The sequence below is a fragment of the Nestor notabilis genome, unplaced genomic scaffold (genome assembly GCF_000696875.1).
Source record: "Nestor notabilis isolate BGI_N333 unplaced genomic scaffold, ASM69687v1 scaffold31413, whole genome shotgun sequence".
NCBI classification, from domain to species: Eukaryota; Metazoa; Chordata; class Aves; order Psittaciformes; family Psittacidae; genus Nestor; species Nestor notabilis.
The window spans coordinates 1-14,846 of NW_009923846.1; the positions used below are offsets into that span (position 1 = coordinate 1).

Consider the following 14,846-nt stretch of genomic DNA (forward strand, 5'->3'; position numbering starts at 1 on the left):
CCAGAACTTCCAAAAATTGTGGAGCATATTTTGAGTTCTATAGGTTGACTCAAACCCTAAGAAGAACGAATGCCATTTAGATAGAAACTAACAGAACCTAGAGACTGAATACTCTATTATATATAGTACATTATGTGTATGTAATATATATATATATAAAATAGCATAAATAGACATAACACCATTTGTAGCTGCAGACTGAGGTGCTGAAGCCTCACCTTTTACAAAGGTAGTATCACCATGAAAGAAAAAAAAAATTACAGCAGTAAAATCACCAAAATTGACTTACTTGGGACTCTTATCTGGTAGTGATTAAGTACAGTGAGAGCTTCCACTGCATCTGTCTTACATTCCCATTCCAACAGACCAGACAGTGTTTTGGCAGAGGCTGTCAAAATGAGAAATAAAATAAAGAGAAAGAAGGAGGGGATCAGTGAAGTCTCCTTTGTTCTTACCAAAACTGGAATTCAAGTAATTCCCCAAACAGGTCAAAGTTTACTTACGTTTTGGATCAAACACTTTGTATTTAATAAAGCTGAGAACTTCATGATCCTCACATAACTGTCACAAAAATAAAGAGGTAAAACTCCACTAAGAATGCACATAAACAAATTAGCAAAAATTCTAAGTTCCAAAAATTAAGATACTGACTCTAAGAGAGCTTCCAAGAATTTATGGCAAATTACTGTTTTCAAAATATGTTTTTATTGGTAACTCTTTAGAACACCATTCTGTAGTATGCAAAACAAGGCTCCTGTGCCTGTGCTGTCCCACGAGAAATGATATTTTGGCACAAAAATTGTTAGAGTGCTGCTATCACTACTACCTGAAGCAACGTTTCTAAATAAAAACAAGCTCTTCTTTTTGACATGCCCACTTCAATACAGCAGCTCAGAAGCTGAACTTACAAGCACACCACTTACGAGCCTGAATTAACCCTCAGACAGAGCTTCAAAAAACATCTTTATATTGAACTGAAAAAGAACTAACCGGATCATCATCAATTTTACCACTGCCTCCACTCAAGAAGCCCAGTATTGCATGTTTTAAGCATACAGAGTTCATTTAAGGCTGAACTGTGCAAACTGTTTCAGGTGCATGCACCTCTCCATTCTGAAACATCCTATCAGTCATTACAGTAATCATCTCAAGGAGTCAGTAAATCTTTCATGAATTGTAGTTCTAACTTTCCCTGTATTTGGATTTATGTGAGTCTTTTCCCCTTCCTCCACAAAAAACCCAACACATTAAGCTCCTCAACTTTATTTCCAAGAGAGAACAATGCCAGAATTGTGAAAATATAACAGCTTCTATAGACACTACAAACCTATTTTAAAAAACAGTTCTCTCAGTTACTTCTCTTTAAAAGTATCACAGTGTAAAGCTATGATAGAGCCCCAAAGCACTGCATGTCACAGTCATTTCAACTGCCTACCTTTACAAATGTTTCTTCAGTTACACACAGGGGAACATTATAATAATGCAGCACACAAGAGGGTGGTTGGATAATGTTCTTAGATGCTTGGCCAGCACTGGTGAAGCGATTATTCTTACTCATTGCAAAATCCTTGTAACTACTTGTGCCATCCTCCAGTTCAAATATCTGGCTTGGAACTACTGAATGCTGCTTGGAAACACTGGGATTTAAGGATATATATAGTTAAAGCTTCTTAAATAATTAAGACTTGCATACTTTGCATGCAGATTATTGATCTGACCAGAACAGAGATGACATTTCTTAATCACAGTTTGAAAAGGGAGAACAGATGGGTTGGATTTGATACCTTTCCTTAAAAAAGAAAGGATGTATAAGACTTATTAGGGGATACAGTTTATTAACAGCCAATCCATGTAATTCCCATATGTTTTATTAATAGAAATAAATAACAATAAATAAATAATAGTTGCAAATCAATAACAGAACAATGAGATATTGTCTGTTTGGAACCTCATTCCATCTGCCCACTGGTAGACTATTAATCTGATAAAACATATTTACCAGACATTAAGTCTCTTTCCAAATAACTTGACATTGTTGAGATGTGTGACAGCTCTTTCCACAGCATACTCATCACCCATTTCAACCAGTGCTGTGCCTGGAATAGTCTTCATAAATTTCACCTAAGATAGACAAGAGAAAAAAAATGACATTGCAAGAGTTTTATAAATTATCAGGAAATATTCTTAGACCATCTCAGCCAGGCTTTTTCCAAAACAATTAAAATTACTATAGTAGTTTCCAAGTTTCTAATAAATTACACCTTACCTTCTCAATGTTTCCGTACAAGCAGAAAAGGTTGAAGACCCTTGAACAGTTCATCTTTAGCTGATGCAACCCACTAACCATGACAACTGACCCAGAAGGATTTCCACCATGCATGTAAGAGGAGGATGCCTGGGGCAACGGATAAGCAACAAGTTCTGGAGTGTCCCGAGACCCCATTCGGTACCGGCTTGGCAAGGGCAACAAAGGACCGTGTGACCCTAAGGAGATGAAAGACCACGCTTTCATATTGTATGAAACAAGTTTCACTACTTAATCTTGCATTAAAGCCCACATACGTAATGGGTGTTTAAAGAAGGTGGGGGAAAAACATAACAGCAGCTTCAATTAATTCTTTTTCCAATTAAGGAAAAAAACAATACCACACCATCAAAAACCTAAACCATCCACAAAAAACAACCAAATAAAAAACCCCACTCTGTTCTTCTATTCCCTTTGATGTTGCAAGTCTCTTCCTACATCAGCAGACAAGGAGGAAAGAGCTGTTTCATGGTATTGCTTTTACACAAGTGAAAAAAGGTATTTCATTTATTATAAAAATAGTATCTTCTCTGCATCACACAAAACACTTGAACATAAACCTATCGAAAGAAATATTTAAAATAAACCTTCAGCAGTATTGCCATATCTACTTGTAGAGCTCCATGACACCAAGAAAGAATATTACATAGTAAGGAAAACAAACCAGAAGGAATGAACTCTTAGCCAGAGGACAGCAGAGGCAATGACACAGCTCTTTTTCCAGAGACAAGACATGAAATCAGAAAACTGCCTTTCCACAAACAGCTCATTTGGAAGAAACAGGAAGGCTTAAACCCCTGCATTAATGCAAAATGAAGCCAATCTATGTTCCACTAAAGTGACAAGTTTCACTGAAATAAACAATCTTTTTCTCTCTCCTTTTTTTTCCCCATGAAGAAGCATTACTAGTATGCAATACCTTTCTATAAGAAACATCAGTGTCACAGACAAGATGATCCCTGTTGTTCCGAGACAAATAAAATGTGAAATTCACACAAGCCAAGTATAAAAGGAACCTTTTGTCCTTTTTTCCCCAGCAAAAAAAGCAGTGATGACAGTTAAACAGTGGTATAGGAAGAGACAGCCACGCTTCTTAAGAGAGAAGGATATGTCAGAAAAATGAAAAAAGAACATCAGTGAATACAAGGTAGAACTTGGAAATTCTGGAGATTTGAAGAACCTTTGGAAAGAGTAGGTAGAACGTCAACCTACATTGTAAAGAGGCAAGACAAATCACACTGCATCTGACAGCTGAGAGAAAATAACTAGAAAAGTCACATCTAACTGGGACCAAGAACTTCAGGGTTGAGAAACTGAAGTCCCAACACACGAAAGTCACAGAACATCATTTACAGACAGCATTGGTAACAACTGTGGCACTTTATAGCACTGATTCCAAAACATCATTCTTATACAGTCACACAGCTGTAACTTTTCAGAATTAGCTAAATTAGAAGAAACACAAAGCTCAATTCTTGCATGCTCTGTGCTGCATGAAACCATTGATCAAGCTGTGTTGCCATTTTCTAGAAGAAAACTGCTTTCCCAATATAGATGTCATTTTCCATCTATTGCTAGGGTGATAGCAATTGAAAGGAAATATTCTTCCAAGGGATAAATTTGTAAAGCTGGATGCTCTCCACAAAAGGAAGAGGTATTGCAACAGTGCACATAGATTTCAGTCCATCACTAGCATTTTCAGAACGTGGACCAACAGCACATACAGCACAACTACTCATGCTGTAATGGTCCACAGTTCAGCATTGATTGAATATTTAGAATTCCACATTACATACAAAGAAATCATAACCACCTGCCATCCTATGTTACTTACCATAACCATCATGTCTAAATGATGATGGATGCTCTCCCAAAATAGCTTGCCTCTGCCGGCCCTTCCCTCTGTCTAACATGTGGGAAGGGAAAGAAAAGAGTTTAGTATGCACAACTACGCACCCAACTTCTCCAGTTAAGACACAAAGCTTTTAGTTAAAAGGCAAAAAGTAATTTGAGTCCATGTTAATTTTAGAAATGATTTCTCATTCATAATATGTCTAAAACCATAAGCTGTAGCCCTGGGACACCAGAATTAAAAAGACTGCCATCTGTGTAACAAATTGCACTTAAGTTGATTGGGGGCAGTGGCCAATGAGGAGATGCAGACATTTAAGGTTTATGGAAATACCCAATAGTTTTCCTAAACAGACACCACACATTAGTATAGATAACACCATACAGCAGGATTTACCTATGTGTCTCTTAAAACAAATTTGAAATGCAGTACTTTTGAAAGACAGTACCTGAATCATAATATTAGCTTCAACAGCAACACATTTTCAAAGTAGGCTTCTTTCAAGAAGTTTCAGCATAAGCCAACAACAACCTGTATTACATGGTTTCATAATCAGTAAACAGAGAGCATTACATATGTGTACATATATATTTACAGAACACCTACTGATTTATGGGCGTGCTGAAAGGATTGTACATTATTGCATTATCAGCAGCACATAACAGTTCAACTGAAGAAAAACATCACTGAATAATGCATTTAAAACAACGGTCAATCCTTTAAGAAAACCCAGTTCTCCAGGATATAAAGTTAAGCAAGGGGTCTACATTACTGGAGGAAAGCAGTGCATCACAGCCAAAGTTGTATTTTTTAAATCAGATCCATTCTGCATGATAAAGATAATCTAAACTTACAGATTTCTTCATGTAAGCAACAACTGGTTTCTCACAATTTCAAAGCCACATTGAAAAGATGGGGCAAGACATTTATCAATTTACAACAATTCCCAGGAAATTTAAGTATGACTGCTGAAAATGGCAACTCCAGCCCAATGCAGCTGGAGGTGCTTCCCCTGAAAAAACAGAAACTATTTGCATCAGACAACACAACAATGGGAAATGAAAACACTTGTGCCCTTTCTGCTCAGGATTTTGAGGACAGGTTCCAAGTCAGATATTTACTTTGGCAATAAAGCCTGCAGAGCGAACAGTGCCGAATGCTTTCAAATACATAGAAGAAAGACTACTTCTGCCAAGTTTTGTTCTTCCATTCCCTCTTCAGGGTAACAGCTCTGGTTCTTGCCTCTAAAAAGAAAATGGGCAGCCATATCAAGTATTTGGAGCATTTAAACTGTATGCAGTAATCATCTTTCAGGAAAATCAAGTTTATAATTCTAGTCTGTGGACCTAAATCCTTTGAAACTGCACACAGTAATAAAGGACCATATTCTTCAAATAAAGAAATCTGGGAGAACACAGTTTGACAAATATTTCCTCCTCATGATGCTGTAGTCCACTGCTCCATACCTGTTCCTTCCTTGAAGTCCCTCACTTGTGTCAGTACAAGACTTGTGAAAACAAGCACTGAAACACAAGAACTGATCTGTGTTGAAAATAATTCTGAAAGGAAAGATTCTTTATAATCTTCTTTAAGTTTTGGGTTTGTTTTCTTTGCTTTCATTTTTAAATCACGTCCTTGAGTCACTGCATCTGCTGGTATTACCAGAAAAAGAAATGTTCCAAGCTATAATTTGAACTTTATGGCTAAAAGCAAGTAGAATACTAAGAGTCAGGTGGGGTTTTTTCATTCAGTCTAATGCAATATGTGTTTACAGCAGCAGGCTCTTGTTAGGAAGCTTACTTAAGCGGACAAATACAATAGGCAAGTCTGTAATATGTTACCATAGGAACTATTAGCAAAATGCATTTCCTTCCTAAGATTTGAGGGGGAGTTCGTCAAATTCTGAAAGGCTGTATTAGCATGCCTGTCCTCAGAATGAAATTCCTTTGGGATAAGACTTTGTTTGCAATAGTCAGAGCCCTACAGTTTTGGTCACGTTAAGTTCAAAAGCCAAACAACATTGCTGCAAGACTAAGCTGTAGCACAAATATGAAAACTCTCAAAAAAGCAGCAAAACCACCAAAGCACTCTTCATTACTTTATAGGCAAAATTGCTTTAGATGCCTGCCCTCTCAAGTACATTTCAGTGTTCACTCAAAAATTTTATTTCCATTTTCCAGATAAATGGGCCCCAATAAGTGAAAAATCATGCTATATACAATATATTATATATATGTATTAAATACAAGTCCAGTTCTTTTCCTCTATGTGTATTAGAGTGATGTATAGAAAATAGAGACAGGCTGTCAAAGTAACAAAAGGAAAACAAAAGAGTAGAGTGAAAGTTCTTGAGAAAGAACAAGCCATATGTATCCCAAGTTTTTCATTTCCCACTGTTTTCTGTAGCTTGGGGAACATTTAGTTCATACAGCCATAGCTTTTTGAAGACCAACTACATAATGTAATTAGATGCACAACTTTACAATTCAGCCTCTGAACACTGCAATAATCGAAAGATACAAGGGTCAAATTAATTCTTCAGATTTTTCAAATTCAAATCTTCACTTTTTTTTTTTGCCCTTCAGTTTCTTCAAAATCCCTTAACTCAGGAATTAGAGAAAAAATTAATTGCATCCTGATCCAAATAGTCATAATCAACCAATACTGTAGCTCCCTTGTTAACTTTTTACAAGAACTTAATTCAAGCCCTAAGTTTTTAGTTGTACAACAGTTTTACAAGCCCAGTGTCTCTGCAGAGTTACTCTGAAAGTGCGTATCACTTGAGACGGCCAAAGCCCTGGTTCTCATATAGCCTTTCATAAGTAGATAATCTATCTTGGACACATTGTCTTCACTTTTCTACCTTTACATTGCACACATTATTGTACAGAAGTTACTGAACACTGCACTCAATAGTTACAGATTATTATTTTTTTAATAAACACTTTACAGGAGTTAGGCTACACAGCAGTTTGTCTTTACATATATAGTTATAGTTCCCACTGACATGAGTTAAGCTCTGGTAATTTTTACAGCTGAGTATTTAAGAGACAGCATGACTGTACCAATTATGAATCTCCCTATTTTAATACTTAAATAAAACTGAGGGGACCTATCTGATATTGCACTGCTCATTTCCAACTGTCTACAGATAAGGATTAAACGTCCCTCCTACTAGACAATATTTACACTAAGACTGAATGCAACTCTCACATACAGCAAGTAATAAAAAGATTACAACGTCAATGATATCAACAAGACAAGTTCTTAATTTTGGAGGTTCTCAAATTTTCAGTTGTAATTTTAAGGGAAATAAGCCAGCATACATACAAACTTGAACAGAATGGGTACAGTCTTATCGTGTTATTCATCCCATACAAATCTGAAGTACTGAAAGTGTCCTCCTTTAAAAACTTGTGGTGGTGGTGCATGCAGTATGCAGACAAGGTGAATTGCAAGTCTGAGTTTTTTCAGAGGGTTTGTTTGTTTGTTTGGGGGTTTTTTGCTGATGCCGATGTGGTGCATGATGAAGTGTAGAGTCAGCCTGCTGAAGTCCTCTATCCTTCTTAATGCCTCGTCCAACATAGGGGAAAGAGTCCTTTCGAAGGAGAAGCAGTGTGCAAGTTTGTAGTTTGTAAGGAATAGTCTGTACCAGGTTTCCTCTCCTCCAAAGGGAGAGAGCTGCTTGGAGAAATGCAAGTCCTTGAGAACTGCGAAGGTGCTTGGAGGTGTGGGCTCCTTGTTGAACTAAATGGCTCAAGCACACGGCAGTAGGGGGGCACTAGGGCTCAGGGTTAATTTCCTGGCTTGTGAATAGAGCCTTCAGAAGCACTTTGAAATGACTATTGCGATACAGCCTGACCATGTATAAAGGATTGTCATTAGTACAGTCAAACATCTACAGCAGTAACATATGAAAACCTACCTCGTCGGCCCAGATATGGTTTAGTGTAGTCCCAACTATCATTGTCGTTTCTAATGACATTAAGTCGAGTTGGCTGTTCAAATAGAGTAAAAGCAAAAAAGGTTAAGTCTTGCGTATATATATTTTTCTAGTAAAATTAAAAGAGAAGGTCCAAGCATTACCCTTGCATATTCAATTTTTAGTGTGCAGCATCCTGCATAGATATCTGCTCCATTGAGTGCAGCCTTCGCCTTCTGGGCACAAAACACTGATTCAAACATACACATCACGTTAAGGATTTTTTTCCCCCAGGTGGCTCATTCATGCCCCTTCTCATATGGCTTCATATTTGTAGCCTGTGGATATTTCATTATCGTATATAAGATCTCTATACAAACTTCAGTATAAAAATTATCAACAAGTACATATGAGTTCAACTTATGTTAACCATCTGGTTTTGGGATGTAAGCAGCACATAATGAGACTGTTCATAAATTAGTAAATTCTTCAGTATGGATAGTATACACACCAGCTTCCTTTATGCTCTGATCTTATGCTATTTAGAAGGGGATATTCTGGTGGATTTAGTAATATTCATCAGAAGACATAGAAAGTTACCAGAAAGCCTAGAGAACATTTGAAGGGAAAGTTCAAGTTGCAGCATTTGGGAAGGGATCAGAGCTCAGGGGTGAGAAGGTGTGATTAAAGACAATGCATCCCTTTTCACTACTAAGCATTAGCTAGAGACCTGGGGGTAGGGAAAACATCAGCTCAGTAATCACTTTACAGCAAAAAACTAAAAAGTACACCCTTTTTAGCTTGTTAGCCAAATAAAACCACAGAACTATGAGAAATACTTTGAGTGAACAAATAATCATCTTGCATCAAAAAATACAAGCAGCAGATTGCTTTAAATCCACTGCTCAAGGCAGATGCATTTACCAGGCTCCAAATGTAGGTTATCTCATATCCTCTACATACTCTATGTTTTATGGCTAGCAGAAAAATGTACCTGAGCCTTGGCACATCTTAATCCATGATCTCATACACTCTCAATAACATATGGTGTCAGAGAGCCTGAACCTTGCAGCAGACCATCGTGCAATATAATTTTAGTGACATTTTGGAAGTAGTCTGTACCAGTAGCATATCCCTTGTGTTTTACCACATTCCTGCAATCCAACTTCTTCTAAGGTGATATAAGTTCTCTGTGGAATTTAAGAGTGAGAAGAGTTAAGTTTTGCAGGCCTCTAAGAAATTGCTGGACACTGGCTAGAACTGTGGGAGCACATCTGCAAAAGTAATGGGTACTGCAGTTAGCATTGAAATTTGTGTCAATTTCTGAACTTTTCAGACAAGGTTTATCTCAAAGCTCACTATTTGCCCCCACCACCAAGCTGTTCACCTACACTGCTGCATTACTTTGCTCACGTTTTGAGTTTTCCTTCAGTTGCTGGTTATTTTCTTTTCCAAAACGCATGTTGCAGAATTTAATCCAAAGGACAGAAGTACAGTAGTCTCAGATTATGTGCATGATCCTCTCTACAACTTCCCTAATCTTTCACAAGCTGCAGAATAACCCCCAACTGTACAACTCACCTGATCCAGAAAACACAGCTTGCTTACCACAAACTCAATACATAGTAAGTCACACTAGTGCTTGTTAGGGCGCACAGTTAAGTCTTCTACATAGATACACAGCAATTAGCTTGCTTTTATGGAAGTCAGGGTAATTCTTTTTGAGTGGCAAATCATTAGTGCAACGACTGGTTAGGTCATACATTACCAAAGTGACCCACTAGTAAAGCCTGCCAGATCAGAAGCATCTGAAATTACAAAAGGATTTCTGAGACTTTGGTACAATTTTGTCCCTATAACAGCTCTGAAATGGAGGGCAATCAGTCTCTAGGAAGAGGGCTATCAAAGTTTTATAAACTAAGGCATAATCATATCAGACTTTGGGCTTTGCAAACTGCAGTAACACATTAACAACTCTGAACATTCATTCCATGTACAACTTAACACTACAAATAGAGTAAACAGTAGGACAACAGAGCAGGGAATTTCCCCAACACATGATGAACAGGTCAAGGAGGCCTACGTTGGTCGCAAACGGTATATATTAGAACTATTTTAGAGGAGTCTGAGAAAGTCAAACTGCACCTCTGCAATCCCATACCCATTTCTTGAGTATCAACACCAGCAGAAGCCATGAAGCTTTGTGTATAATGTGTTATCAAACCAACAACATATTTCATGTCTGCCTTAGGGCCACCTATAAACATGGTTATCAAGACCATTGTTGACAATGTCATTTTCCTATAAAGATAAAATGTTTAAAGTGCTTACAGACATACAGAAATTATCATGTCTTACATAGAAACTAAAAAATAATTTGGTCTCAAAATTACACAGTATTTATCCCATCTGCAGTCAAGAATTTACAGCAAATACAACAAAAAAAAAAAAAATCACACTCAAAAAGGATATTCAACCATAGCTTGTATTCCATTTCTCTTGAATATAACAATGCGCTGCACTTTTCCAACAGGGTTGCACACAGTGTACAAGACATCCTAAAGAAGAAAAAAATATTTTAGTCAGATGTGGCATTTCAAGCACTAGGTCCACAGAACATTTTCTTGCATTGGTATTTAAATGCCAAAGAGGTTTTATGGATTAATACAGTACAGATAGTCAAATCTGAAAAACAGGGAAAAAACTTCCCCAAGAAGTACTAATGCAAACATTAAAAAAGTACCTTCAACTGTGTTAAACCCAGTAATTCCATCCATGTCTCAACCTATGCTCCCTTCTAAGTGTGCACTGCAGTATTTTTACCAAAGCAAAAAGAGACAAAGTGATGCTGTAGTTATGGAACATTTCATTTCATTAGGTTGAAAGAGGTTTTTTAATGGTTCATGTTCACTTTCAGAAGAGTAGCTGGGGGTAGTCCATGATGTAAGCTTAGGTAGCTTATCAAAAGGAAAATTTCACTTTTATTCACCTGCATGAAAGACACTGCAAAGTGTTTGCTGTGCTGCTTCCCTTAAGGCAGAGAAACCTTCTGACAAGAAACACTGGATTAATGCAAACTCATTGTTAACACTCTCTTTTCACCAGCATTTATCTATGCTACAAGGAACCGGTAGAATTCAAGACCACCTTTAGCGCTGCAGGGGAACCAAACAGTAAGGAGAAAAGCTCGCCTCACTGCACATCAGGCTGGGCTTACAATGCGGTGCTAGGAGTCTGCTCCTAGCGATCATTGGCATACTCTAGACAAACAGCTGGGGGCAGCAGAAAGGAAGAGGTTGAGGGAGGAGTGTTTGTTTTTGAAAAGCAGCTACAGTGCTACAGGTTTCATCCACAGAATTCCCATGAAACTCTCCCAGCCCATAAGGATGCTTCTGCTACCAGTTTCCTCAAGCATCTACACTCAACTCAGACACTTATGCAAGCCAAATTTCAAATGCATGAATGAAACTCAGTTTCCGAAATTTGTATTATAGTCACATGGAAGGAATACTTCAACTTCCAGTGGATTTGTTCACACAGCTCAAAGCAGGTGTATTTCTAAACACTGATGAAAAAGCACCTCATTCTTGCCATGCTTTTCTATAAAGAAAACTGTCAGGAAAAAAATAATACAGCATCCATTAAGGAATCAACAGGCAAAAACCTATCAGTATTCACAATACAGTGAAGCAAAACGCATGACATGGAACTGACTGAAGCAATTTCAGGAATACTAAGTTTCAATCAATCTGCTGCCATAATACACATCACATTAAACAAAACTCAATGTTTGCTTTAAGTTATATGGTTCCACACAACCCGGACATTTTGACTGATCCATACTATCCCATATATTTCCCTAAGAACAAGTAACATAGGCTTGTATCACAGAATTACAAGTCTGCTTAAAGTAGACTTTTAATTTTTTCATGGCATATTTCTGTGCAATTCAACGTGTACTATAAAAGCTCTATGAAAAATATAAGCATTCAGTGCATGAGAAAACGTTTTCTTAAAGACTAGCAAAAAATGATCTGTATCATAAAAAAAGCACGTGTGCCATAAAGAGATGGCAATAAATTAGGATGCAACTGTATATACGGTATGACTTGAAATACTGAAAAGCATAATGTATCAGCCCAAATAAAAGTGAGGAAGATTCCATCAAACTCAAGTTGATAATCAACAAATAAAGGTTTCCACTTCGCACAAAGGAAACACTTCAGAATGAAGGACTGCATAATAACCCCCTAGACTGGAAAAAAATATTGCTATTTAAACTTACACCACTCAGAGCCTAAAAACTCTAAATGACATTCTTGATATTATGGCAACATGTTTGGCAATATTTCCAAGGCACGTAGCAACTTAAACATTTCAAGATCCTGACCACTGAAGCCTTCAAATGTATTGCAAAATACCTGTCTGTACGAGACTGAATCACCCGAAAAAACCTTTTTTCCAGAACATGCCTGTTACTTTCATGAAGATGGTAGAAACCTTTGGTACATTAATTTAATTCCTGACTCAAGTTAACAGCGTATAATTTTAACAAATGGTAAACAATGAAGATTGCTGCTCCCTACCCTTAATTATTTTATAAAGAAAAAGAAAATGAAAGAAAAAGAAGAAACATACCACTGTAATTGGGTAGAGAGGATTCTGTATTGACAACAAGAGAACTTTATTTCCACCAGACGGGTCGTCAGTGTTCCCTGGCCGAGTAATCCTCTTACTTGTTGAGTAGTTGAAAAAAGCCTGCTGCCCAGCAATGTACACAGGTTCATCTGCTGCAAACGTTACGCATTTCTTTGCGCTTTCTACATTCTCAAACTCCACCAGAGCCTGGCGCTTAAATGGCATCATCATGACATAACTGGTGAGAGAAACATTACAGTAAGTTTTCCTATACGCTTACTCAAATGCAAAGTCCTGGAAGTGTCATTTTTTTTCTAAACAACGCCTAGCAAGGACTATAGGGAAGGCGAGTTTCCCTGCTCACACTTCCCAAACCTGGTCAACACATTCCTAAAGCATTTGCACAAAACAAAGAAATGAAGCTATAAGACAAATAAGTAATAAGCAATGGTTTTCATGAAGTTTAATAAATAAAAACATTCAACCAATAAAATAAACACTTAAATATTTACTAAATTACAAAAATTACAATTAATATTAAAAAAAAAATCTTACTAAAGCCATTTGAGGTACGGGATCAAAGTGAATGACAATTATAAAACACATTCAAAGTTGATACATTAAACTTCTTCGCTGTTGCTAAGAAATTTAAAATACTACTTTTGACACAAAACTACCATAGAGGAAGTAGACAGAAGTACTGTAGTTAACCAAATCCAGACAGACAAACTCAAGAGGCTTTGTCAGTTAATGAAGTTTCAGGCTAAACGTACTTATTTGTATTCTTGAAGAAGCTGGTCCTTGCTTAATTTTATTTATTTTAAGATACTAGTACAAGTATTATTCAGTTATTTGAATATTAAGACCATGGAAAAAATACTGTCGTCCTATTTAAAAAACCCTATTTGACTTCAATACATGCATTCACTTGAAAAGAAATGCACGATTCCAAAAAGTGAATGACTCAAAACTCAGAATAAGCTGGCTCTACCCATTCACCTTTAGTATTTTGTTCACAGATGAGAAATCTTTAGGCTATATGACCTTTGAATGGGCCTTCTCTAAATATTCATCTCATTCTGAAGGTTCTACCATATCATGAGCACTCCCCCCATACAAAACCATACGAAAAAGCGTCATCTGCTGTGTGACCTATCCTTATTTTTGGTATATTCACTTATACCAAGACAACCACCCTTGTGCTGTTCTGCAATTCAGTTTAGCTAGAGCTCATATTAAGGCCAGGACTAGCTGTGCTTCTGCGTCGGAAAGCAGACACTAGGGCATGTAGCCAGTTGTAACTCTGCTTGACCAGACTTGGCACGTACAGAAATACATAATCTTCAGAAAGCTAGAAAATCTTAATGCTTTACTATTAACTAAGTTCTGGATTTCAAATACTTATCACAAACAGGTCCAAGTGACCTTTAAATAATGCTCACAACTTGTCCAGAGACGTGACATTACACTGCTTGACATACCATATGGTTCCAAACTTTTCAAGAGCTTCCACAAGATCTGCTTCCACAACTGATTCACACAGCCCTCGGACATGGACAACAGGAGAAACGGAGACTTTGTGATGACTTCCCCCGGCATCCTAGCAACGAAAAGATTTTAAAATTCAGCACAGAACGAGGAATACTGCTGTCATTAACTAAAATTAATTAAAATTAACTAAAACTTGGCAGACACTCTACTGGCCTGAAACAGCCATCTAAATAATGTACAATCCAAGCATATTTTAAATTATTTAACTTCTCTTTCCAAACAGATTGCCAAATTTAGTTGCTGATGTCTACTTAAAATAAAATGCTTTGCAGATTTAGTTAATGTGCTTGCACAGGCAAGATTTTCCTAATTAAAAAAAGGCCATTTAACACTTGGTTGGATTGCAGATCTTCTAAAAGCATAAAAAAATACACGACAGCTAAAATATTCACACTTCCTGTTTGTTTGTTTGAGACAGGCTGGGGGATAAAAAGCAAGAACAAACAAGGGCTATGAGTAAACTAAATGAAAATGGATTATTTTTCTAATACACATAGTGCTGAAGCCCAAAATGCAGATAAAATGCCCGTTCCATACCACACTTGAAATAAACCCAAGCTCCCTTCTAATTCTGAACA

General features: G+C 37.1%; 1 protein-coding gene across 1 annotated transcript; it reads right to left on the minus strand.

Moving 5' to 3' along the window:
* Window positions 1-289: 289 nt before the first annotated feature.
* HNRNPLL (heterogeneous nuclear ribonucleoprotein L-like) lies at window positions 290-14,311 on the minus strand (the record flags this gene model as incomplete). The annotated part of the gene is made up of 10 exons (XM_010012354.1): window positions 14,199-14,311; window positions 12,718-12,955; window positions 10,552-10,637; window positions 8,083-8,150; window positions 4,140-4,211; window positions 2,267-2,484; window positions 2,000-2,121; window positions 1,436-1,637; window positions 504-561; window positions 290-388 (listed from the first exon to the last, which is right to left on the minus strand). Coding segments are annotated over exons 2-10 (1,156 nt in total), but the record flags the coding sequence as incomplete, so codon positions are not given.
* Between the last annotated feature and the right edge of the window lie 535 nt (window positions 14,312-14,846).